At 40.4% G+C, this 26,132-nt stretch overlaps 1 protein-coding gene and 1 pseudogene across 4 annotated transcripts in view; both read right to left on the minus strand.

Annotated features, from left to right (window-relative positions):
* Positions 1-26,132, minus strand: part of RPS6KC1 (ribosomal protein S6 kinase C1) — a 207,923-nt gene that overhangs the window by 167,936 nt on the left and 13,855 nt on the right. For 3 of the 4 annotated variants that reach the window (XR_008383087.1, XM_053605714.1, XM_053605715.1), the window contains exon 3: positions 16,705-16,825. Coding sequence is in view for 2 of the 4 variants with exons in the window: in XM_053605714.1 (XP_053461689.1) it covers positions 16,705-16,825 (121 nt within the window). In the remaining 2 variants the exon portion in view is untranslated. Of the gene's footprint in view, positions 1-16,704; positions 16,826-23,735; positions 23,852-26,132 lie in introns of all 4 variants that reach the window. The other variant, XM_053605717.1, reaches the window with a different exon arrangement.
* Positions 7,560-7,887, minus strand: LOC128596177 (high mobility group protein HMG-I/HMG-Y-like; annotated as a pseudogene).

The following is a 26,132-nucleotide window of genomic DNA, read 5'->3' on the forward strand; positions in this document are numbered from 1 at the left end:
ATCAGACAGATCACGATCACCTAGACAGAAATCCTACAAAGAAACACTGGATTTTAGCTACATGTTAAACCAAAAGGACATAACAGACATTTAAAGAACATTTCATCTGGCCACATAGGGCCCCAGCCACACATACCAAAGCTGGCAGGTTCAAACCCAGATCTGGATCAGCTAAAACAACAAGGACAACTGCAACAAAAAAATAGCTGGACATTATTGTAGTGGGCGCCTATAATCCCAGCTACTTGGAAGACTGAGGGAAGAGAACAGCTTAAGCCCAAGAGATGGAGGCTTCTGTGAACTGTGACACCAGGGTACTCTACCCAGGGCGACAGCTTGATTCTCTGTCTCAAAAAAAAAAAAAAAAAGAGAGAACATTTCATCCAATCGCTGCAGAGGACACATTCTTCTCATCAGTACATGGAACATTCTCCAGGGAAGACCACATCTTAGGACACAAAATAAATCTCAATAAATTTTAAATTATCAAAATCATATGAAGTAGGGCTGTGTACATTGGGTACTTTTTCTTCCATTCTTGAGATACTTTACTAAGAAGAATATGTTCCAGCTCCATCCATGTAAACATGAAAGAGGTAAAGTCTCCATCTTTCTTTAAGGCTGCATAGTATTCCATGATTTGGGACTCTCACATGAAAGCTATAACCCAGCTACAACTTAACAATAGGGGGAAGTGGAAAAGGGGGGGGGGTGGGTAGAGGGAGGGGGATCGGTGGGATCACACCTGTGGTGCATATTACAGGGGTATTTGCGAAACTTGGTAAATGTAGAATGTAAATGTTTTGGCACAGTGAGATAACGCCAGAAAGGCTATGTTAACCACTGTGATAAAAATGTGTCAAATGGTTTATGAAGCGAGTGTATGATGCACCATGATCATATCAATGTATACAGTTATGATTTAATAAAAAAAAAACAAAAAAAAACAAAATCATATGAAGTATCTTCTCAGACCACAATGGAACAAAATTAGAAAGCAACAGGAAAAGGAAGTTTAGGAACTGTATAAATAAATGGAAATTGAACAATATAGTTCTAAATGACTACTAAATGAAGAAAGAAATTTTTAAAAAATTGTTTTATGCCAGGATCAGTGGCTCATTCCTGTAATCCTAGCACTCTGGGAGACCAAGATGGGTAGATTACCCTAGCTCACAGGTTCAAGACCAGCCTGAAACAGAGTGAGACCCTGTCTCAAAAAAAAAAAAAAAATGGGGCATTGTGGCAGGCACCTGTAGTCCCAGCTAGTAGGGAAGCTGAGGAAAGAGAATTGCTTGAGCCCAAGAGTTTGAAGTTGCTGTGAACTATGACACCACAGTACTCTACCAAGTGCGACAAAGTAAGGCTCTGTCTCAAAAAAAGAAAAAAAATTTTTAAGTGCAAACTGAAACACAACATAACAAAACCTTTAAGATATACTAAAAACAGGACTAACAGAGAAGTTTATAGCAATAAATACCTACATCAAAAAGAAAAAAAGACTTCAGCAATCTAACAATGCACCTCAAAGAAATTAGAAAGGAGGGAACAAACCAAACCCAAATTAGTAGAAGGAAAGAAATTAAACATCATAGCAGAATTAAACAAAACAGGGGCTAAAAAAAATACCAAGAATAGAAAAATTAAAAGTTGGGGTTTTTCATAAAAGATAAACAAAATCAATAAATCACTAGCTACGTTAACCAAGGGAAAAAAGAAAGAGAAAAGACCCAAACAGACTTGGCGCCTGTGGCTCAAGAAGCCAAGTCACATACACCTTATACCTATATAAGGCGCCAGCCACATACACCTAAACTGACGGGTTCAAATCCAGCCTGGGCCCGCCAAACAACAATGATGGCTGCAACCAAAAAAAGTAGCCAGGCATCCTGGCAGGCCTCTGTAGTCCCAGCTATGTGGGAGGTGGAGGCAGGAGAATCAGTTGAGCCCAGGAGTTGAAGGTTGCTGTGAGCTGTGATGCCACAGCACTCTACCCAAGGGGCGAAAGCTTCAGGCTCTGTCTCAAAAAAAAAAAAAAAAAAAAAAAGACAAGACCCAAACAAAATCAGAAAGGAAACAGGGACATTACAACTGATACCACAGAAATACAAAAGATTACCAGAGACTATTACGAACGACTATGTACCAACAATCTAGAACACCAAGAAGAAATGAATAAATTCCCAGATACGTAGCAACCTACTGAGATTGAATCAGGAAGAATCAGAAAACACAAAAAAGACCAACAATGAGTAATGAAACTGAATCAATTACAGTCTATCAACCAAAAAACTCCAGTATTGAATGGCTTCACTGCCAAATTCTAACAAACTTACAAGGAAGAAATAACACCAATCTACCTAAAACTTTTTCAAAAAGTGAAGAAAGGGGAATTTTCCTTAACTCCTTCTTTGGGGCTAATATTAACCAGACAAGGATCTAACTACAAAAGAAAGCTATAGTCAATATCTTAGATGACCACTGAAACAAAAATCCTCAACAAGATACTAGCAAACCAAATCCAACAACACATCAAAAAGACAGACCACATGACCAAGTGGAACTTATCCCAGCAATGTAAGGATAGCTCAACATACGCAAATCAATAAACGTGATACATCATATCAACAGAATTTTGGACAAAAAACAATAAGATCATCTCAATAAGTACCAAAAGGCACTTGATAAAATTCAACATTCTTTCACGATAAAAACTCTCAACAAATTAGACATGGGAAGAATGTACCTCAAGATAATAAAGGCCACATATGACAAACTCACAGCTAACATCACACTTAATGAAGAAAAGCTGAAAGCCTTTCTTCTAAGAACTGCAATAAGACAAGGATGCCCACTTTCACCACTCCTGTTCAACACTGTACTGGAAATCCTAGCCAGAGAAGTCAAAGACAAAAAAAGAAAAAGCATCTAAACAGGAAAAGAGGAAGTCAAACCATCCTTCTTTGCAGATAACATGATCTTATATACAGAAAAACCTAAAAACTCCACCAAAACACTCTTCAACCTGGTAAATAAATTCAATAAAGTTGCAGGACATAAATAAACATGCAAAAACAGTAGCATTTCTACATATACCAATAAAGAACTAGCAAAGAAAGAAATCAAGAAGTCAATGCCAGGAGGAAAAAATATATATATCTGGGAATATACTTAAGGAGGTGAAAGATCTCAAGGAAAACTACAAACCATTGATGAAAGAAATTAAAAGAGGACACAAACAGGGCGGCACCTGTGGCTCAGTCGGTAAGGTGCCGGTCCCATATACAGAGGGTGGCGGGTTCAAACCCAGCCCCGGCCAAACTGCAACAAAAAAATAGCCAGGCGTTGTGGCAGGCGCCTGTAGTCCCAGCTACTCGGGAGGCTGAGGCAAGAGAATCGCTTAAGCCCAGGAGTTGGAGGTTGCTATGAGCTGTGTGATGCCTGCCATGGCACTCTACCGAGGGCCATAAAGTGAAACTCTGTCTCTACAAAAAAAAGAAAAAAAAAAAAAACCGAAGACACAAACAAACAGAAAGATAGCCCATATTCTTTGATCAGAAGAATATCATTATAAGACCCTTACCCAAAGCAATAGATTTTATTCAATCCCAGTCAAAATACCAATGTCACTTTTCACAAAAATTTTTTTAAAACATCTAAAATTCATACGGAACCAAAAAAGCATTAATAGCCAAAGCAATACTGAGCAAAAAGAACAAAGCTGAAGTCATAACACTATCTGACTTCAATACATACAGACCACTGGAACAAAACAGAAAACCCAGAAATAAATGAATGTATTTACAGTTAAATGACTTTTCACAAGATGCCAAGAGTGCATATTAAGAAAAGGACAACCTCTTCAAACAACGGTGCTGGGGGGCGGCACCTGTGGCTCAAGTGAGTAGGGCGCCGGCCCCATATGACAAGGGTGGCGGGTTCAAACCCAGCCCCGGCCAAACTGCAACAAAAAAATAGCCGGGCATTGTGGTGGGCGCCTGTGGTCCCAGCTGCTCGGGAGGCTGAGGCAGGAGAATCACGTAAGCCCAAGAGTTAGAGTTGCTGTGAGCCGTGTGACGTCATGGCACTCTAGTCATGGCACTCTACCCGAGGGCGGTACAGTGAGACTCTGTCTCTACAAAAAAAAGGTGCCGGGGAAATTGGATATCCATATGCAAAAGAATAAAACTGGATCCCCAACTCTCAGCATATATAAAAATTGACTCAAGATAAAGATTTAAATGTAAGACCTGAAACTATTATATAATACCACTAGAAGAAAGCACAGGGAAACACTTTAGGACACTGGCAGCTAAGACCTCAAAAGCACAGGCAATGAAAACAAAAAGAGACAAAGGAGGCCAGGTGCAGTAGCTCATGCCTGTTATCCTAACACTTTAGGAGCCTGAGTTTGAAACCAGCCTGAGCAGAGCTATTTATCTAATAAAAATAGAAAGAACTAGCCAGGTATGGTGGTGATTACCTATAGTCCCAGCTGCTCAGGAGGCTGAGACAAAAAGATCGATTGAGCCCAAGAGTTTGAGGTTGCTATGAGCTCTGATGCCAGGGCACTCAACCCCAGGGAGATGAAGTGAGACCCTGTCTCAAAAAATAAAAGAAAGTAAGAGACACATGAGATTATATTAAACGAAAAACGATTCTGTACAACATAGGAAACAACAGAGTGAGGAGGAAACCACAGAATGGGCGAAAATACGTGCAAACTATTCAAGGGACTAATATCCAGAATTTATAAGGAACTCAAAACAATTAACAGCAAAAAAAAAAAAGAAAGAAAGAAAGAAAAAGACTAATCCCACTAAAAATAGAGCAAAGGACATTCACAGACATTTCTAAAAATAAGACACACAAATGGCTAACACAGCCTGTGGCTCAGTGAGTAGGTTGCCGGCCCCATATACGAAGGGTGGAAAGTTCAAACCGGGCCCTGGTCAAACTACAACAAAAAAATTAAAAAATTAACTTAATTTGAAAAAAAAAAAAAAGAAAAGAAGAAAAAATTCTTTTTTTTTTTTTTTTTTTTGGTTTTTGGCCAGGGCTGGGTTTGAACCCGCCACCTCCGGCATATGGGACCGGCGCCCTACTCCTTGAGCCACAGGCGCCGCCCAAGAAAAAATTCTTAACACCACTAATCAGGGAAATACAAATCAAAACTACAACTTACCCCAGTTGGAAGGGCTATTACTATTAATAAAAGGGCAAAAAATAACAGATACTGGTGAGACTGAGAAGAAAAGGGAACTTTTATACACTGTTGGTGAGAATGTAAATTAGTACAGGCACTATGGAAAACAATATGGAGATTTCTCAACAACACTAAAAATAGACCTAGCAATCCCACTACTGGGTATTTACCCAAAGGACAGGAAACTAGTGTATTGAAGGGATACCTGCCCCTCCAAACTTATTTTAGCATTATTGACAGTAGCAAAGATAGGAAATCAACCTAAATGTCCATCAACAGATGAATATGGTTAAAGATAATGTGGTTATATACAGTATATATACACACACACACACAGAATACTACTTGGTTATAAAAAAAGAATGAAATCATGTTATTTACAGCAACATGGATGGAAGTGGAGGTTAATACGTTATGTGAAACAAACCAAGCACAGAAAGACAAACATGGGAGCTTAAAAAGTTGATCTCAAGGAGGTAGAGAGTAGAATGATAGCTACCAGAGACTGGGAAAGGTGTAGGAATAAGTTCTAATGTTTTTTCTTCCAGAAAAAGATATAAATAAACCGATTTTTTTTTTTTTTTTGAGACAGTCTCAAGCTGTCACCCTGGGTAGAAGGCCATGGCATCACAGCTCACAGCAACCTCCAGCTCCTGAACTTAAGTGATTCTCTTGCCTCAGCCTCCCAAGTAGCTGGGACTACAGGTGCCCACCACAACGCCCGGCTATTTTTTGGTTGTAGTTGTCGTTGTTGTTTGGCAGGCCCAGGCTGGATTCAAACCCGCCAGCTCTGGTGTATGTGGCTCATACCTTAGCTGCTTGAGCTACAGGCGCCAAGCCAGAAAAAGATATTTTTTGTTCAAGTAATGAAAATAGGAAACCTCAACCAGGCTGAGACAAATAATGGTCACCCCTTCCCCCACAGGGGGAGAAGGTGGCCCTTATACCCTCATGGTCAGTTTAGGCCCCCCTCCTCACTGTGCGGTAGCATCTTTAGGGCAGGGCTCCCCTGCTGGGAAGGGAAGCCCCCCCTTCCCCATAAAGAATAGTATCTTGGGGGAGGGGATGATGTGGGCAGAATAGGAGGCAATGAAGATGACCATTTGGTTCTGGTAGCAGCAATGAGAATGCTGAAGAATGGAACATGGAAGGAAAAAACAACACAACTGTCCACAGGTAGTTTGTGAACAAAGGAAAGATGGAACCAGAACCTTGGGGGCTGGGGAGGAGCAAGAGGGTGGGGTGTGGGCAGGGTGAGCCCCAGCTGTAGGGGGACTCAGAGCAGATAGAGTAGAGCAAGCAGACCCAGTCCACCTTATATAGCTGCCGCAGGGAATCTGGGCCTCTCCTGGAAAAGCGGTGGGTGACTTCCTCCAGGACTCCAATAGTCTCAGATCCCAGGCGGAAAGAAAGGTAGGCTAGGAGCCCTGTCTTAAGAGGGAATGGACTCATACCCATCCCGCCTTCCTTCCTGTACCCCAAGGGGCTCTTCAATCTAGTACAGGGACTAGGGAAGGTAGGGAAAGAAGAAAAGTGGGGAAGCGGCGCCTGTGGCTCAGTCAGTAAGGCGCCGGCCCCATATACCGAGGGTGGCGGGTTCAAACCCGGCCCCGGCCAAACTGCAACAAAAAAAAAAGCCGGGCGCTGTGGCGGGCGCCTGTAGTCCCAGCTACTCGGGAGGCTGAGGCAAGAGAATCGCTTAAGCCCAGGAGTTGGAGGTTGCTGTGAGCTGTGTGAGGCCACGGCACTCCCCCAAGGGCCATAAAGTGAGACTCTGTCTCTACAAAAAAAAAAAAAAAAAGAAGAAAAGTGGGTATGAGGCCCACATGGTCACAAAGACACAGGCTAGCTGGGGGCTTCCTGGAGACTTCCCCCTCCATTAGCCACACCTGTTGCCAGGACAGTGGAGGGGGGCATGCCAGAATGAGATGGGGCTTGGGCCCCTTTTCAGGCCAGGGCGTCCTCCCAGGCCCCTCTATGGGAAGCCAAAAGGAACAGTTAGGAGCAGAGAGGGCCCCCAAACCAAGAGCCCAGAGAACAGTGTCCCCATTGCTGAGGGAATGGAGACACAGCAGGCACAGAGTGCATCTAAGTAGGATGTTAGCCTTGTCCAGGAGGGCAAGTGTGTGTGCACAAGTTAGAGGGTTGGCTGGGAACCTAGGCCAGGGGAAAACTGCTCCCCACACAGTCCAGAGGGGCCCCACAGCAGCTGGTGTGCTGTGTAGTGGTGGGGGCTGGCCGAGGCAATGGTGATGGGGGCCTGGGGGAGGGGAGGGGCAGTGGGAGCAGAGCAAAGCAGTCCAGGCCCAGAAAGCAGCTGCTCCTCAGTGAAGGTAGCAGGCTGCAGGCACCGTCACTGCTCCTCTTCTGAGGACTCCAGCGAGATGCCCTCCTATTCCTCCTCCTCCGGTTTTTTTGGGTCTGCCCCTTAGTTTCCTTCCTGGAGTTGTGGTGGTCTTCTGGGTCTTGGCTACACCCTTGTTTTTGCTTCCCTTGGGTCGGCCCCCAGGTCTCTTAGATGTTGGCACTTCGCTGGGTTCCTTTTGAGGACTCCCTACCAGCGCTGTGCCCGGACTCACCAGAGGCTGCCTGCACCGCCTGCCCCCACCTCGCTTCTCAGTGCCATCCTTTTCCAGCGGGAGGCCAGAGGCTTGGCTAGACTTCGAGCTGGATTCATTCATCTTCCCTCCTCTACGATTAGGTGGAAGAGTGATGGCTGGGATCCATGAGCCTGAGGGCCAGCCTGCAGTGCGCGCTTTGGGCTGTTGGGAGTCATCATGCCGGGCCTGAGGACAGGCCTGCCTCCACCACGACTGCTACTGGTAACAAATACGGATGCCTTCCTGGAGCCGTGCCAGTGCCAGAAATAGCCCCTGCTCAGAGTCCCTATTAGAGGCTAAATTCTACTGTTTAATGGAATAGTTTAACTATAGTTAACAGCAGTATTTTGTGTATTTCCTATATATTGCTTGGGATTCATTGAGGGTACAAAGAGCTAGGCTGTACTGATTACATTTGCTAAGTCCTTATAATTGTGTCCCATCCCAAGAGGTATGCCCCACACACCTCCCCTCTCCCTCATTCCCCTACCTTATACCTTGGATTAGCTCGTTTACTGCCTTCATATTAGAATTGGATTCTTGCTTCTCAAAGTTTGTGATGCTTTACTAAGAAGAATGTGTTCCACCTACATCCAGGTTAATACAAAAGATACAGGGTGGGCCTGTGGCTTAAGGAGTAGAGCACCGGCCCCATATACCAGAGGTGGCGGGTTCAAACCCGGCCCTGGCCAAAAAACTGCAACAAAAAAATAAATATATATATAGTCTCCTTTTTTAATGGCTGGATAGTATTCCATGTGTACATATACCACAGCTTGTCAATCCATTCCTGGGTTGGTAGGCATTTAGGCTGTTTCCATATTTTGGCAATTGTAAATTGAACTGCAATAAACAATCTAGTGCAAATGTTCTTATGATAAAAGGATTTTTTTTCCTTCAGGGTAGATTGCCTAGTAATGGGATTGCAGGATCAAATGACAGGTCTAGTTTGAGTTCTTTGAGGCTTCTCCATACCTCCTTCCAAAAAGGTTGTATTAGTTTGCAGTCCGACCAGCAGTGTAAAAGTGTTCCCTTTTCTCCAGATCCACACTGGCATCTGCAGCTTTGAGATTTTGTGATGTGGGCCATTCTCACTGGGGTTAGGTAATATCTCAGGGTAGTTTTGATTTACATTTGTCTGATGATCAGGGACAATGAGCATTTTATCATGTTTGTTAGCCATTTGTCTGTCTTCTTTAGAGAAGGTTCTATTCATGTCTATCACTCAGTGACATATGGGATTATTGAGTCTTTTTTTTGTTGTTGCTGAGTTCTCTGTAGATCTTGGTTATCAAGCTTTTATCTGATTAATAATATGCAAATATCTTTTCCCATTCTGAAGATTGTCTACTTGCTTTCGTGGTTGTTTCCATAGCTGTACAGAAGTTTTTCAGTTTAATTAAGTCTCATTTGTTTATTTTTGTTGTTGCAATTGCCATGGAAGTCTTCTTCATAAAATCTTTCCCCAGGTGGATATCTTCAAGTGTTCTCCCCACACTTTCTTCAAGAATTTTTATTGTTTCATGCTTTAGATTTAAATCTTTTATCCATCTAGAATCAATTTTTGAAAGTGATAAGACATGCAGTCTCCCCCCACACCCCAGGTTCAGTCTTTTACATGTGGTTATCCAGTTCTCCCAACATCATTTACTGAATAGGGATTCTTTCCCCAGTGTATATTCTTGTGTAGTTTACCAAATATCAGGTGGCAATAAGATGTTAGTTTCATCTTATGGTTTTCTACTTGGTTCCAAACGTCCATCTCTCCATTTGTGTGCCAATACCATGCCATTTTGATCACTATGGCCCCTTTAGCTTCTGGATGTTTACTTCACTGGTGGTTCATTGTGATGGTTGGTGTTCAGAATAGGTCTAAGTATTTCCTACGGAGCTGGTCTTGTTGTGGCAAATTTCCTCAGTGGTTGTATATCGGCAAAAGATTTGATTTCTCCATCAATTTTGAAGCTTACTTTAGCAGGATACAGAATTCTGGGCTAAAAAATGTTCTGTTTAAGAATGTTAAAGTTGAATGACCATTCTCCTCTGGCTTAGAAAGTTTCAGTTGAAAAGTCTGCCATCATCCTAATGGCTCTGCCTCTGTAGGTCAGCTGGTACTTACTACAGGCTGCTTGAAGAATTTTTTCTTTCATCTTGACTTCGACAGGTTCATTACAATTGAAGTTGTATGACCAAGGGTTCGATATCCATCTGAAAGGAGTGTGTAGGATCTTTAGTAAAACTTGGGAAGTTTTCATTTATAATAGTCTCCAGTAGGGCTTCCATTCCCTTGGGACAATCTTCTTCCCTTTTGGGGATTTCTATTATTCATATGTTTAAATACTTCATGAAGTCTCATAGTTGTATAAGTGACTGTTCTGCTTTCTCTCTCTTCTTTTCTGCCTTTGACTACCTGGGTTAACTCGAAAACTTTATCCTCTAGCTCTGAGGTTCTTTCTTCTCCATGATCTAATCTATTTTTTATACTTTTGACTCATCTTTACATTCCCTGATCGTCTCTTTCATTTCCTACAGCTCTGCCATATCCTTTCTATATTCTACATATCTCTCCTCCAACTTCTGGTTCTATCTTTCCATGTTCTTGTCCATTCCTTTTTTTATCTTTATCATCCATAGTTTAAATTCCCTTTCTGTCAAATCCATTAATTTTTTACATGTAGAGTCTTCTATAGTAGTTGCCTCATGGTCCCTTGGGGGAGTTGTTATGTTTTGGTTTTTCATATTGCCCAGATTTTTCTGTTGGTTCCTCTTCATGTGTTCTTCCTTCTCGTTCACCTCTTTATCCTCCTTTTTCTTTCTCACTTCCTCCTTTGCTTCAAATTACCTTGTCTCAGAGCTTAGGTGAAAAGGAAGAGAAGGGTCAGTGCAAGCAAGCAGGGAGACACAAGAGGAAAAGAAAGAAAGAAGAAAAAAGAAGTTAAGAGAAAAAGAAAAAAAAACAAAAGGAATGAGGATGAAAAAAGAATTAAAGAACCGGAGAGAATGAGGACAGGAAGACAGTATGAGAGTGACAGAAGAAATGGTATTATTTGGCACAGTGTTAAGGCCATGCCTGCAACTCAAGGTTTCTGAGGGGCTGGGCTAGGTGGGTTCCTTGAAATCAGGAGTTCCTTAACAGCCTGAGCAAAGCCAAACTCTTCCTTTGCCTAATATAGAAAGAAAAGAAAAGAGCAAAACAAGAAGGAACAAATAAAAAAAAATGAAAAAGAAATAGATGGACTTGCCAATACTGTCTTCCCATAGCCAAAGATGGAAGGGCTCCCTAGATTATAATCTCTTGGCCTCCTTGAGCCAGAGTACTGCCATGACCTCCTCACCAGACCTCAGTCATGCCACCCCCAGCACTCAGCAAAAAGAGAAAAAATGAAAAAGAAAAGGAAAAAAATAACAATAAGAATAAGAATAAAGAACATTAAAAAAATACAGTTGTATCCAAAAAGGAGAGAGAGGAAAAAGGAAAACTGAAAGAAGAATGACCAAAAAAAGGAGGTGATACCTTAGCTGTTGCATGAGAGATTTATGTGGGAAACATGAGGCAAGTAGAAAGTCGCTATTAAAAGAGAGAATGAAGAGGATTGAAATAGAAAATGAGGCTAAAATACCATGTCCAAAAATATAGGAGTCCTTCCTCTTGATGAAAGTAAAAATATAATAGAACCAACCCAAGAAATTTAAAAAAAGAAACACAATAAAACAAAAAAAAGCTCAAATAGCCAAAAACCGCAGCAACCTCAGCAACAGAAAATGAAAAAAAGAATAAAGAATAAAAAAGTAAAAATAAATTTAAAAAAATTTTTTAAGTATTTTTTAATAGAAAAAAAACATTTTAAAAATACTAAAAAAAGGGCAGCGCCCATAGCTCAGTGGGTAGGGCACCAGGCTGGCAGGTTCAAACCCAGCCTGGGCCAGCTAAAACAACAATGACAACTGCAACAAAAAAACAGCTAGGCGTTGTGGTGAACACCCGTAGTCCCAGCTACATGGGAGGCTGAGGCAAGAGAATCACTTAAGCCCAAGAGTTTGAGGTTGCTGTGAGTTGTGACACAGCAATCTACTGAGGGCAACACAGTAAGACTCTGTCTCAAAAAAAAAAAAAAAAATCTAAAAAATTTTATATATATATACACATACACACACACAGTATAGAAAGGTCCAACTTTAATAGGAATATATTATGCCCCTATGCCCCAGGACACCAGATTTTTTTAGGAGACAATGAACACAGCTGGCAACCTTTGTGGTTCTTATTCCTAATTTAGTTGCCCTTGGTGATCACCTGATTCTTTCCTCAGCATTCAGACCCTGCCGGTTTGGGATCTTAAAGCTCTCCAGACTCCTTCAAGGGCAGGTCTCACAGTGCCCCCTGACTTCAGTTCCTGTGGGGTACAGGAATTCCTCAGTCTGTCCCAAGAGTGGAGTTCTGATTCCGGCAGGTGGAATTAAGATGGCTATACTTTAGGCCCCTGCTAAGATCTCACAACCTTCCCTCAATGGCAGGCCCGTGGCCACCAAGACCTTCCCAGTATGCCTGTCTCTCAAGCCACCAAATGGATGGCAAGTCCATTCCAACCAGTTATTCAAAGCTGGTTGCTGTATACTGTTTGAGTCCACCCACTCTTCCAAGCTTTCCAATCAATACGCAGCTTCCCCCCAAAATCGAAAACTCCAGAAGGGCTTCCTCCCATCCAGGACTTCTCTGGGGGGACTGGCCAATCCCAGTGGGTCACAAATACTTGCCTAGTGAGACAGATTTCCACTGCTCTGGATCACATGCTTTATCCAGCTCACAATCTCCTCTTTTTGCTCCCTGAGCCTCAACTCCAGATAAGGTCCCCACACCAGATATGGCTGGGTTCTTCTCTTTTTTCCCCAGGGGTACTAAGAGCACTCGACTGAACAATCCTTCTGGTCTGCCATCTTGCTCAGCCCCCGCTGTGTATTTCAGAATAACTAGAAGAAAAGACTTGAAATATTCCCAACTCATGGAAGTGGTAACTACTCAAGGTGACAGATACCCTAAATACACTGACCTGGTCATTACAAATTTTATGCATGTAATAAAATATCACATGTACCCCATAAATAGGTTCAAATACTATATATCAATAAAAATTAATAGAGAGATAAATAAAATTACCACATAATCTAATGATTTTCCACTCCTAGGTATATACCCAAAAGAACTGAAAGCAAAGTCCTGAAAAGGTAACTGTGTACCCATCTTCACAGTACCATCATCCACAATAGCCAAAAGGTGGAAGCAAGCCAAGAGTCCTTTGACAGATGAAAGAATAAACAAAATGCAATACAACTGACCTTGAGCAACACAAGTCCACTTAAATATGGACTTTGTTCAATTTAATGGGAATCAAAAACATAGCATTTGTGGAATGCAAAATGCATGTACAAAAGGGGTCAATTCGAGAACTGACTTACCATATACACAGGTTCCACAACGCTGAATATGACACTTAAACATACATGAATTTTAGTATAAAGTACGGGTCCTAGAACCATTCTCCCACACAAACCAAGAGATGACCATACAGACATAAAACAAATTTTTCAGCCTTAAAAAGGAAAGAAATTCTGGCTCAGTGCCTGTAGCTTGGTCGTTAGGGCACTGGCCACAGACACCATGGCAGACAGGTTCGATCCCAGCCCAGGCCTGCTAAACATCAATGACAACTGGAACAAACAATAAAATAGCTGGGTATTGTGGCAGGCACCTATAGTCCCAGCTACTTGGGAGGCTGAGGCAAGAGAACTGCTTAAGCCTAAGAGTTTGAGGTTGCTGTGAGCTGTAACGCCACGACACTCTACCGAGGGCAACACAGTGAGACTCTGTCTCAAAAAAAAAAAAAAAAGAAAGAAAGAAAGGAAAAGGAAAAAAAAAGAAAAGAAATTCTGACACATGCTACAACATGGATTAATCTCAGGGACATTATGCCAAGTGAATTAAACCAGTCAAAAAAGGTCAAGATATAATCTAACTCCGGGCTCAGGGCCTATGGCTCAAGCGGCTAAGCCACCAGCCACATACACCTGAGCTGGCAGGTTCAAATCCAGGCTGGGCCCGTCAAACAGACGGCTGCAACCAAAAAAAGCCAGGCATTGTGGTGGGCACATGTGGTCCCAGCTACTTGGAAGGCGGAAGCAGGAGAATTGCTTGAGCACAGGATTTGGAGGTTGCTGTGAGCTGTGATGCCACAGTACTCTACCCAGGGTGACAGCTTCAAGCTCTGTCTCAAAAAAAAAAAAAAAAAAGATACTATCTAACTCTGTTTATACGAGGTACCGAGAGTATTCAAACCCAAAGAAAATAAAAAGGTGATTGCCACAGACTAGGGTTGGGGGGAAATGGGGAATTGCTTAGTGGCTACAGAAACTCAGTTTTGCAAGATGAAAAGAGTCTGAGATAAACAGTGGTGATAATTGCACAAGAATGTGAATGTACGTAATGCCACTATGCAATACACTTAAGTTGAGTGTACCATGTGAGTTGTATTTAACTTAGGCTAGTTTTGACTTCAGGGCCTTGTGAAGCATATGTAACTCACACGTCTCTTGACCTAGCTTGACCTAATAAAACACCGTGGCCCCAAAGGAAAATAAATTTTTTTTTTTTTTTTTTGGGTTTTGGCCGGGGCTGGGTTTGAACCCGCCACCTCCGGCATATGGGACCGGCGCCCTACCCCTTGAGCCACAGGTGCCGCCCAGGAAAATAAATTTTTTTCCTAGTGTGGCAGTCAATGTTTTAATAGTAACACCATCCTACTATTGGCTAATTCTGATCTATTTCAATTAAATACCCTAAATTATTGTTTTTTTCATTATTGGTTTTTAATTCTAACTAGTATCAAACCATCAAGCTTCTAGGTTACATATTTGTGTCATTTTTTTCTTATCTAAATATAGTACTTTGCATTTTTCCCATTAACTTTAATTTTGCTTATTTAAAAAAAAAAAAGCAGCAATAGCAACAACTACTATCTCAGGTTCTGGTGAAATAAAGGGAAAAGCATGAAAGTATTAAGTTAGAGGAGCAGGTAGAGCTGTAACTGAGACTTCTGAGAGGACATTATGGAGATGATGTCCACTGAGGCAAGGACCGTGTACTACAGAGGCAGAGGGATGACTCAAGGAGACTAGTTCTAGAAGCATAGGAAAACTACAAGGGGAAATCAACTCTTGCTATTGAAACAAACGAAGACTACCCCAGGGTGAAAAAGTTTGCTTGGTTCATGCTGAGAGGACCAAGAAAGAAACAGGGGTGGGAGGGGTGTGAGGATGGGTCTTTTCTTCTAGCCCTTCCAGAAATGTAACTTTCCTCTAATGCCCCCTTAACCAGAGACTAACAGAAAACCATCTAGCAAAAAAACTCTAAGATTACAAAACAAGTGTAAAAGAATGAGTGTAAATCTAAGAGACCAAAGATTTATTAACCAGCAAAAATACTAATGACAAATTAAGCAACTACCAATTACTGGACCCTTAGTATATGCCAGACTGCTAAGTACTTTATGCACATTACCTATTTAATCCACATATTACTATGCTCATTTTAAAGATAGAAAAACAAAGGCTCACAAAGGACAAGTTACTTGATAAAGGTTATACAGGTAGTAAACAGCAAAAATAGAATCAATTCTAGGTCCAAAAGACATTAAAGCTCAGGCTCTTAACTAATTAGAACCATCCCAAAGATCTATCCAAAGGACTATTAAGTAAATCATAAATCCATATATTTCACCACTATGTTCTACAAGACAAGCCACATAGCAAAGTATTCCCAAGAAATTGAGAGGTTTAAAAAGGCAACTTACAAAACAATATATGTAACTTTTTTAATTAAAATTAATATGTATATATACAAGCTACACTGAAGAAAAAGACTGGTATGACCATTTTGATGTCAATCATATAACCATGTTTATATGGAGTATAAACATGATTTTTCTGATTGTTGTTACTCTCACTGTCATTATTTTTAGTTTGTTTTTTCAAATTTTCCACCTTTTCTATATCAAACATACTAACAAAATACTATCACAAACAACAAAAATGGTTGGGGGATTTTGTTTGTTTTTTGGGTTTTTTTGAGACAGAGTCTCACTTTGTCACCCTTGGTAGAGTGCCATGATGTCACAGCTCACAGCAACCTCAAACTCTTGGGCTCAAGCGATTCTCTTGCCTCAGCCTCCGGCGTAGCTGGGACTACAGGCGCCCGCCACAACGCCCGGCTATTTTTAGAGACAGGATTTCACTCTTGCTCCAGCTGGTCTCAAACCTGTGGTCTCGAACCTCAGGCAATCCACCGCCTTAGCCTCCCCAGTGCTGGGATTACAGTCATGAGCGACTGCGCCCAGCCTTGTTTTTTTATTTCTATCAAATGTATTTTTTCATTTGACTGATCTCAGAAACACTAGAAATCTAACAGCTGTGACTCAATCAATAACTACCGAGAGCATCATTCCAAAATGTCCATATTTAGACAAGGTATCTCTCAAACTACAACTATGAGACAGGTGTCAGAAAAACATACAAAATAGAGACTTACTTAAAAAAGAAAGAAAGAATTTCAGAACTATAAGAATAATTAAACATTGTCTTTCCTATGTTTCTACAGGTTTTTTGGTTTAGTTGGAACAGAGGTTGTTGTTTCATGGAAAGGAAGAGTGAAATGTATTCTGAGTAACCAAAATTATACCATGAACATGAAAAAACAATTTCAGGCGCTTGCTGACTGATACGAATTATCTTAATAAGAAAAAGGGCTTCTGACTTAATTTAATAGCATAGTAAAGTCAGGGGTACAGCATATACACATAATTGGCTAATCATCACATTTAAAATTCCAGTTTCAATATAACCACTTACCAAACACTATTCCTTTAGCAAATGGAGGAAATAGTTCTGACTGTCGGAATAAGTTTTTGTGAATTTGCCATAGTTCTTTGTGTAGTTTCTTAAAATCACTGTATCTCTTCCACACGATTATCTAAAGGAAAAACAAATGTTAAATGTGTATCTCATAGTAAAAACATTTAGATTCAGCTATCTAAAAAACAATCTTTGTATTAAAGTCTTCAAAACTCTCATGCAAAGGCAAATGCATGTCCTAACAATATGGCTAACTATCTGAAATTAACTAATAATATTTGCTTTAAAAATATAAAGCAGCCATTCTTACTGTTTGGGTTTTTAAATTTCATTTTAAACAAGTATAATTTTATTCATACTAGCAAAAATATTTAACTTGGTACAAAAAAAGATCTATACTATACAAAACGTCACTTAATCTCTTCCAAAGCCAAATACTATTGGCCTGGAATCTAGCTACAGGTCATAGCATGTATTCTGTCTCAAAAAAAAAAAAAAAAAGAACAGCAGTTATAAACACAAAATAATTTAGGCAATTTTTAAACAAAAAGACATACTCAGTATTTGCCTAAAAAATAAACTGAGTAACACTAAAGAAGAAATGGATGTGTAGCAGGAAATTAACATGCACATTTATAGTTCATAAATCTTTTTCATAAATCTCAATATAAACTAGTAATAAGATTTGGGGGGCAAAGTGAATCACAATCAGAGTTATCACTGAAACTAGCATATTTCAAAAACTAAAATAACAATCATCTAGATTAGACAACATATTAAAAGTAAATTTACCTTCATTAGTCTAAATTATTGTTTAACTCTCCTCAGATTAAGTTAGGGTAAAAAACACTTTGTAAAGAAAAAACTTGACACATGGCACTGATTCAGCCAGCCCCTAAAACTCCCTAAAATACGATAAAACTGAGTCTTTAATTCCATTACTTAGTATACTGGGAACTTATTTCTGAAAAGCCTACTCACCTCAATTCTAACAAACTCTACGTTTTGTTTTGTTCGTTTGTTTGTCTTTAATATGGTTATAATCTTAAGAGGCTAAGCAGACTATAATATCAATTCATTTTTAAAAACTGCTTCTTCCCTTCCATTCATTTACTCAACAACAAAAACAGTTACCAAAACAAATATGTCTATTTTTATGGCCTTATTTTGTGCTGGGACTAGATTACACTGTCACCAAGTAGAAGAGATGAGAAAACAGTCTCTGCCTTCAAAGAGTTCACAGTCTAATTAGGAAAAATAAACCAGCAAAAATACACCATAAGACAGCTTGAAAAAGGCTGAGAGGGACAGCCCAAGAGTGTTAAGATAGGAGCACCTCAATGGCTCTGAGAAGGTTTTACAGAAAGTATCATCTTAGGTAGGAGTCCTGAAAGGAGGTAGTCATTATAATGACAAAAGAAAATGTAAAGGGGAGGTGCTTGGAGGGTGACTTTTCTAAAAGGAGAGAAAGATGCCTAATGCAAAATTATTTTTTCCTTTTTTTTTTTTTACTTATTATGGGTAATGGTTGTTTATCTTTACAGGGTACATAAGATGTTTTTCACACAGACATGCAATGTGAGTTAAACAAATCAGGGCAAATGAGGTACCCATCACCTCAGGTATTTAGCATTTCTTTGCGTTAGAAACATTCCAATTCCACTCTTTTTGTTACTTTAAAGTATGTCCTACCTTACTGCTGACAGTCACTTTGTAGAGCTATCAAACATTGTTTATTCTACCTAATTATCTAATTGTATTTTTACACCCATTAACCATCTTCACTTTATTCCCACTCCCGACTATCCTTCCCAGCCTCCAGTAACCATCATTCTCCTCTCTATCTCCATTAGATGAATTATTTTAAACAGCTCCTACACATGAATGAGAACATGCAAGATTTGTTTCTCTGTGCTTGGCTTATTTTACTTAACATAATGTTCTCCAATCCCACCATGTTGTTGCAAATGGCAAGATTTCATTCCTTTTTGTGACTATGTAATATTCCATTGTGGCTATGTACCACATTTTCCTTATCTATTCATCTGGTGATGGACACTTAGGATGACTCTAAATCTTGACATAATGTGACTGGCACTGCAATAAACGTGGAAGTGTAGATATCTTTTCGACTTACTGAATTTACCTCCTCTGGATATTTAACCGGCAATGGAATTGCTGAGTCATATAGCAGTTCTCTTGTTAGTTTTTTGAGGAACCTCCACACTGTCCTCCATGGTAGTTACACTAACTTACATTCCCACCAACAGTGTGAGAGGATTTCCCTTTCTCCACATCCTCACCAGCATTTATGATTGACTAAATTTTTAATAAAAGCCATTTTAACTACAGTGATATCTCATTGTAGTTTTAATTTGCATTTCTCTGATGACTAATGATGTTGAGAATTTTTTTCATATACCTGGTGGCCATGTTTACATATTCTTTTGAAAAATGTCTATTCAAGGGCCAGGTGCAGTGGCTCACGCCTGTAATCCCAGCATTCTGGGAGGCTGAGGCAGGCAGAGGCACTTGTGAGCCTGAGCTCACAAGTTCAAGACCAGCCTGAGCTACAAGACCCCATCTCTAAAAAATAGCTGGGCACTGTGGCAGACACCTATAGTCCCAGCTACTCAGAAGGCTGGGGCAAGAGAATCACTTGAGTGTAAAAGTCTGAGGTTGCTGTGACCTATGGCACCATGGCAGTCTATGGGGAGTGACAAAGTGGGACTCTGTCTCAAAAAAAGAAAAAAGGGAAAAAAGAAAGCTATTCAGATCATTTGCCCATTTTAATTAGATTATTGGATTTTATCCTATTGACCTATTAGAGTTCTTTATATATTCTAGTTATTAATCCTTTGTCAGATGGATAGTTTGTAAATATTTTCTCCCATATTGTGGGTTGCCTTTTCCCAAAAAATTATTTTCTATAACAAATGTTCTATACTTTCCCACTGGAAAAACTAGTTGCAACTGGGCAAATGATGGGCCAGTCCTTGCAGTGAGGACTGAGGAAGCAGTTCTGAGGCAAGACAGAAGTTCAATTTTTAGCATATTCATTGTAGATGCTTATGAGACATCTAATTGGAGTTGCTCCATAAGATAAGTTTGGGTCTAATAGCAAGAAGGAAGATTTATTAATTTGGGAGTCATGAGCAGATAGGTGTAATCACTCAGAAAAGGCTCCTCTGGAGCCTTCCTCATTCTAAGATGAGGAACCTAACAACAGAATGATAGGGAACCCTTAACACCTGAAGGACCAGGCAGAAGTAAGGAAAAGAAAACTAAGTACAAAGTGTTTGAGAAGTTTGGCTTTGCTATGAGATGGGCCACTGAGATGGAAGAAGAGATTTTATTTTAAAATGGAAGTGAATAAGACAAATGCTGATACACAGAACCAACAGTTGCACTAAAAAACAAGAGGAACTACATGATGGAGAAAGCAACAACTGAAAACTAGAAGGTCTCAGGCTAGTGAGGTTACAGATGATTTTAATTCTTATACTTTTTACTTCTCTGTAGTTTGATTTTGACAAATGAACATAAATAATTCTGTTAGGAGGAAAAAAGCGTCATTTTTACATTTTAAAAATATATCAAACGATGGTGGTCCGACATTGCCAAGGGATAAGGGAAAAATGAGTGATGCATGTATGAAAGTAATTATCTTTTAAAAGACAAGTGCCATTATGAACTGAACATTACATAATGTTAAAACCATTATGAGCTGCACATGATAGCTATTCAAAAGAGGATAGGTTATAGAAACAAATTTAAAGACAAAATTTTTAATCTCATTAAAGTCATTTTATTTATTATAGATAGGGTATCTCTCTGTTGGCTGTAGTCTCAAATTCCCAGGTTCAAGTGATCCTCCTGCCTCAGCCTCCCAAGTAGCTGAGACTACAGGCAATTAACCACCATGCCTGGTTATTTTTTCTATTTTTTGTAAAGACATGGTCTCACAAACTAATTTTGAACACTGCCCAAACTAATCTTGAACTCCCACTTTGGCCTCACAATGTGCATGCCCAGCCTCTTTTTTTTTTTTGAGACAGAGCCTCAAGCTCTGGGTAGAGTGCCTACCCATGGTACTCTACCCTGGGTAGAGTGCCATGGCTTCACAGCTCACAGCAACCTTCAACTCCTGGGCTCAAGCAATTCTCCTGCCTCAGCCTCCCAAGTAGCTGGGACTACAGGCGCCTGCCTCAACGTCTCGCCATTTTTTGGTTGCAGCGTCATTGTTGTTTGGCGGGCCTGGGCTGGATTCAAACCCGCCAGCTCAGGTGTCTATGGCTGGCGCCTTAGCCGCTTGAGCCACAGGTGCCAAGCCAACCCAGCCTCATTTTTAAATAACATAAAAGTAACTTAACAAGGAAAATGTAAAACTTTAATCATAATCATGATTAAAATACTTTGGTAAATAAAACAATAATCTATTAAAGCAAGAATTAGAATCCCAAGATTAGAATCTGTGTTTCTTCACCATGCCCTAATTTATTCACTCATATTCCTCATTTTCAACGTTAGGGATACAGAATCAAAACACCCAAAAGCACAGAAACATATCACATCCACTGCCTTCTTTTTTTGTCACTCCTTTTTTTTTTTTTTTTTTTTTTTTGTAGAGACAGAGTCTCACTGTACCGCCCTCGGGTAGAGTGCCGTGGCCTCACACAGCTGACAGCAACCTCCAACTCCTGGGCTTAGCGATTCTCTTGCCTCAGCCTCCCGAGCAGCTGGGACTACAGGCACGCACCACAACGCCCGGCTATTTTTTTGTTGCAGTTTGACCGGGGCTGGGTTTGAACCCACCACCCTCGGCATATGGGGCCGGCGCCCTACCCGCTGAGCCACAGGCGCCGCCTTTTGTCACTCCTCTTAAGCTTTGAAGTTTCCAGAAACTTCTAAGTGAAAAAGTGAACAAGAGTACACATTTCTACAACATTAGCAAATACTGATGTTTATATCCAAGCCACCCAAAATTCTCAAAGACACAAGCTAAAATTACTTTCTACAATTAAATGTTCAATACTTTTGGCCAGGCGTGGTGGCTCATGCCTGTAATCCTAGCACTCTGGAAGACCAAGGTAGGTGAACTGCTTAAGTTCACTCACAAGTTCGAGACCAACCTGAGCAAAAGCGAGACCCCGTCTCTACTAAAAATAGAAAAACTGAAGTAAGAGGATCACTCGAGCCCAAGTTGGAGGTTGCTGTGAGCTATAACACCACAGCACTCTACCCAGGGCGACAGCTTGAGACTGTCTCAAAAAAAAAAAAAAAAGTTCAATACTTTCACATTGGAAAAAATAATTGTATAACACCTAGTTCTTTTTGGAAGTAAATATGCATAAATTTATTCATTAAAGTCACTCTGAAGAAAATTTGCCAATGAAATATTGATTCAGTAACAGCAACACAGACTATAAATTTAATAAAAGCCTTAATTTTCATTGAAAACATTCCCTTAAATATTTTACATGTAATGCTTCCTTTTCAAATAATCACATTTCATAAAAACAAAAAATCTTAAGACACCTGTATTTTATTAGTTTATACAATTTAATTAACTTTGTTCTTTTTTACTCTCATACAGTGTTAAAGACTTACTATTATCTTTTCTTACAACCAACATCACTATAATACTACTTCCATTTTTCTTCCCAAATTTCACCAATGAAATATGCTACCTCTAGAGAAACTGCTATAGGTCACTTTTTTTTAAAGGAGGGAGAGGCAGCACACCATCTCTTTCTTCACTTCTCTGCAGGACTCACATTCTAGAGAAAGAGGTCCCCAATCCCTAGCACAAAGAAGAGTTCCACATCCCCCTCCTTCACACCTCAACACATCCATGGAAAAAAAATGATCTTCCACCAAACTTAGGAACTGGGCCACACAGCAGGAGGTGAGCAGCAGGTGATCCAGCAGAATCAACTTCTTCTGTATCTATAGCCACTCTCTATCACTCACATCACCTCCTGCGGCTCTACCTCCCCTGCTTCCTCTATGGAAAAACTGTCTTCTATGAAACTGGTCCCTGAGGCCAAAAAGACTGGGGACCACTGTTCTAGAGAATCTACTAAAGGAGAGGCCACAGATTAACTACTGCTGTCCCCCAGCAAATTCACCCATGTTTTCTTAATAAATAAAAATTCAGGGTGGTGCCTGTGGCTCAAAGAAGTAGGGTGCCAGCCCCACATGCCGGAGGTGGTGGGTTCAAACCCAGCCCCAGACAAAAAAATAAATAAAATTTCAGAGGAAATTTAAAAAAAAAAAAGAATTTTAAAGCTATCTTAGATAATTTTAAATTACTCCAAGTGAGTATTCTTTTTAGCATTTTTAGGAAGAAAATATAAATATCTGGTGGCATGTGACAAGAAAACAACAAAATTTCTGCAGTTTTATAAGGATAGCATATTATTAGCCCAGTACTTAGTTAAACTAACAGTACATCTGGTCCTCAATACCCTGGTAAAGCCTAACTGTATTCTAAATCAGTAACTAAAGAAGTTAATAGGAAAAGAAAGTGAAGAAAAAGGAAATGAAAAAAATTTTTTTTTTTTGAGACAGAGTCTCACTATGTCGCCCTCAGTAAAGAGTGCTGTGACATCATAGCTCACAGCAACCTCAAACTCTTGGGTTTAAGCAATTCTTGCCTCAATTTCTCAAGTAGCTGGAACTACAGGCACCCACCACAATACCCGACTATTTTTTGGTTGCAGTTGTCGTTGTTTAGCAGGCCCAGGCCAGGTTGGAACCCGCCAGCCTCCATGAATATGGCTGGCACTACGGTAGTGTGTATCACTGAGCTACAGGCACGGAGCCAGGAAATGAAAATTTCTAAATGGTGAATTCCTCTCCTACATGAGAATTACGTTTAAGTGAAATACTAAAAAAAAGAAAAAAGTACTATTATAATTTCAATGTTATTTTATATTCTAAGATGCCTGCTAGATAGAAAAATTTTTTTAATTATACCATTTCTAACAAAGGACCATGCAATTGTCTAACTAAAAGACACTTACAGAGTTTTCTGATGAATGGTTCACCAACAGTTGTTATTATAAAAGAGTATTCCCCAAAAAAGGATTAAGGAAATGGCAGAGAGTATGTTCATGGATAGGTTGGTTCAGGATTCTCCCTGGAAAATGGGAACATCAAGCTACAAACTACAGCACAGCAATCAGACAATGCATTCAAAGGAAACACAACCCATTTTCAACTTTTTTTTTTTTTTTTGGCCGGGGCTAGGTTTGAACCTGCCACCTCCGGCATATGGGACTGGCGCCCTACTCCTTGAGCCACAGGCGCCACCCCCCATTTTCAACTTTAACAGAGTTGTAACTTTCAAAAGCAAAATAGCCTGATATTGACTATTAATTTGAAAAGAACTGTTCATATTAATCATTGATACCTCTTAAGCAGAGAAAGTACAGTACTTTAATTAATCAATAATGCAAATTATTTTCACAGGTGTACATGTCCTTTTCTTCCAAAATGATAATATTACAATGTTCTTCCTGACCTATGATGGGGATGTTGTCTTAAAAATCCATGAGGAAGGCTCAATGCCTGTGACTCAAGCGGCTAAGGAGCCAGCCACATACACCTTAGCTGGTGGGTTCGAATCCAGCCAGGGCCCGCCAAACAGATGGCTACAACCAAAAAATGGCCAGGCGTTGTGGCAGGCACATGTGGTCCCAGCTACTTGGGTGGTGGAGGCAGGACAATCACTTGAACCCAGAAGTTGGAGGTTGCTGTGAGCTGTGATGCCATAGCACTCTACCCAGGGTGACAGCTTAAGGCTCTGTCTCAAAAAAAAAAAAAAAAAACCATGAGGAAGAGTATAAAATATTTTTATATCTTTTTATAAACTTCTTAATGATAGGACAAAAACAAATACCAGATCAGATGTGGCAAGAAATGGAAATGTAGGGTTGGGGGCAGTGGCTCACGACCATAATCCCAGCACTCTGGGAGGCCGAGGTGGGTGGATGGCCTGAACTCACAAGTTCAAGACCAGCGAAAGACAGAGTGAGACCTTATCTCTAAAAAACAAATAGCCCAATAGCCGGGCGTTGTGGTGGGCGCCTGTAGTCCCAGCTACTCAGGAGGCTGAGGCAAGAGAATCGCTTAAGCCCAGAAGTTGGAGGTTGCTGTGAGCTGTGTGAGGCCACGGCACTGTACCCGAGGGCCATAAAGTGAGAATCTGTCTCTACAAAAAAAAAAATAGCCTGGGCGCCTGTAGTCCCAACTACTTGGAGGTTGAGGCAAGAGAATCGCTTAAGCCCAAGGGCCTGATGTTGCTGTGAGCTGTGACACCACAGCACTCTACCAAGGATAGCAGTGAGAGGGAGGCGCCTGTGCTCAAAGGAGTAGGGTGCTGGCCCCATATGCCGGAGGTGGCAGGTTCAAGCCCAGCCCCGGCCAAACACTGCAAAAAAATAAAAAATAAATAAAAATAAAATAAAATAAGGATAGCAGTGAGACTCTATCTCAAAAAAAAAAAAAAAATGGAAATGTGTAAAATTTATATATTATCTAAACCTGAGGTCACACACTCAAACCAACCAGTACCAATTAGCTTAAATGTATGAATCAAGCCAGGTATATTCAGTAAGGAGTGGTGAGACCTGTGTCTAAACAAAAAGCAAAAAAAAAAACAAAACAAAAACTGTTGCAGAATCATAAGTATAAGTTTACAACATCTGTTTTAATTAATTTAGTGAGAAAAAAATATCCCCAATATATATCACTCTGGCCTTAATGAGAATGAGCAGAGTGCAAAATGAAATTAAACCCCCAAGAAATATTAAAAGAAGCAAGTTCCTCAGTAAAGATTCCTAACGATATACACTACACTACAAACAGAGTAAAAATACCAATAGATAATATCACAATTTTTTTTTTTTTTGGTGGAGAGACAGTCTCACTTTGTTGCCCTCAGTAGAGTGCTGTGGTGTCACAGCTCACACAAACTTCAAAGTCTCGGACTTAAGCAATCCTCTTGCCACAGCCTCCCGAGTAGCTGGAACTATAGGTACCTGCCACAATGTCCGGCTATTTTTTTTTTTTTTAGAGATGGTGTCTTGCTCTTGCTCAGGGTGGTCTTGAATTCTGTGAGCTCAGGCAATCCACCCATTTCAGCCTCCCACATGCTGGGATTACAGGCATAAGCCACCATACCCGGCAATAACAATATTTTAAACAAAAACATTAACAGGCTCATATTATCTTAGAAAGAAAGAAAGAAGGCTTAGCACCTGTAGCTCAGCAGCTAGGGTGCCAGCCACATACACCGGAGCTGGGGGGTTCGAATCCAGCCTGGGCCTGCCAAACAACAATTTCAACCACAACCAGAAAATAGCCAGGCGTTGTGGCCGGCACCCATAGTCCCAGCTACTTGGGAGGCTTAAGCCCAA

The sequence above is a fragment of the Nycticebus coucang genome, chromosome 10, assembly GCF_027406575.1.
Source record: "Nycticebus coucang isolate mNycCou1 chromosome 10, mNycCou1.pri, whole genome shotgun sequence".
Lineage (NCBI taxonomy): Eukaryota > Metazoa > Chordata > Mammalia > Primates > Lorisidae > Nycticebus > Nycticebus coucang.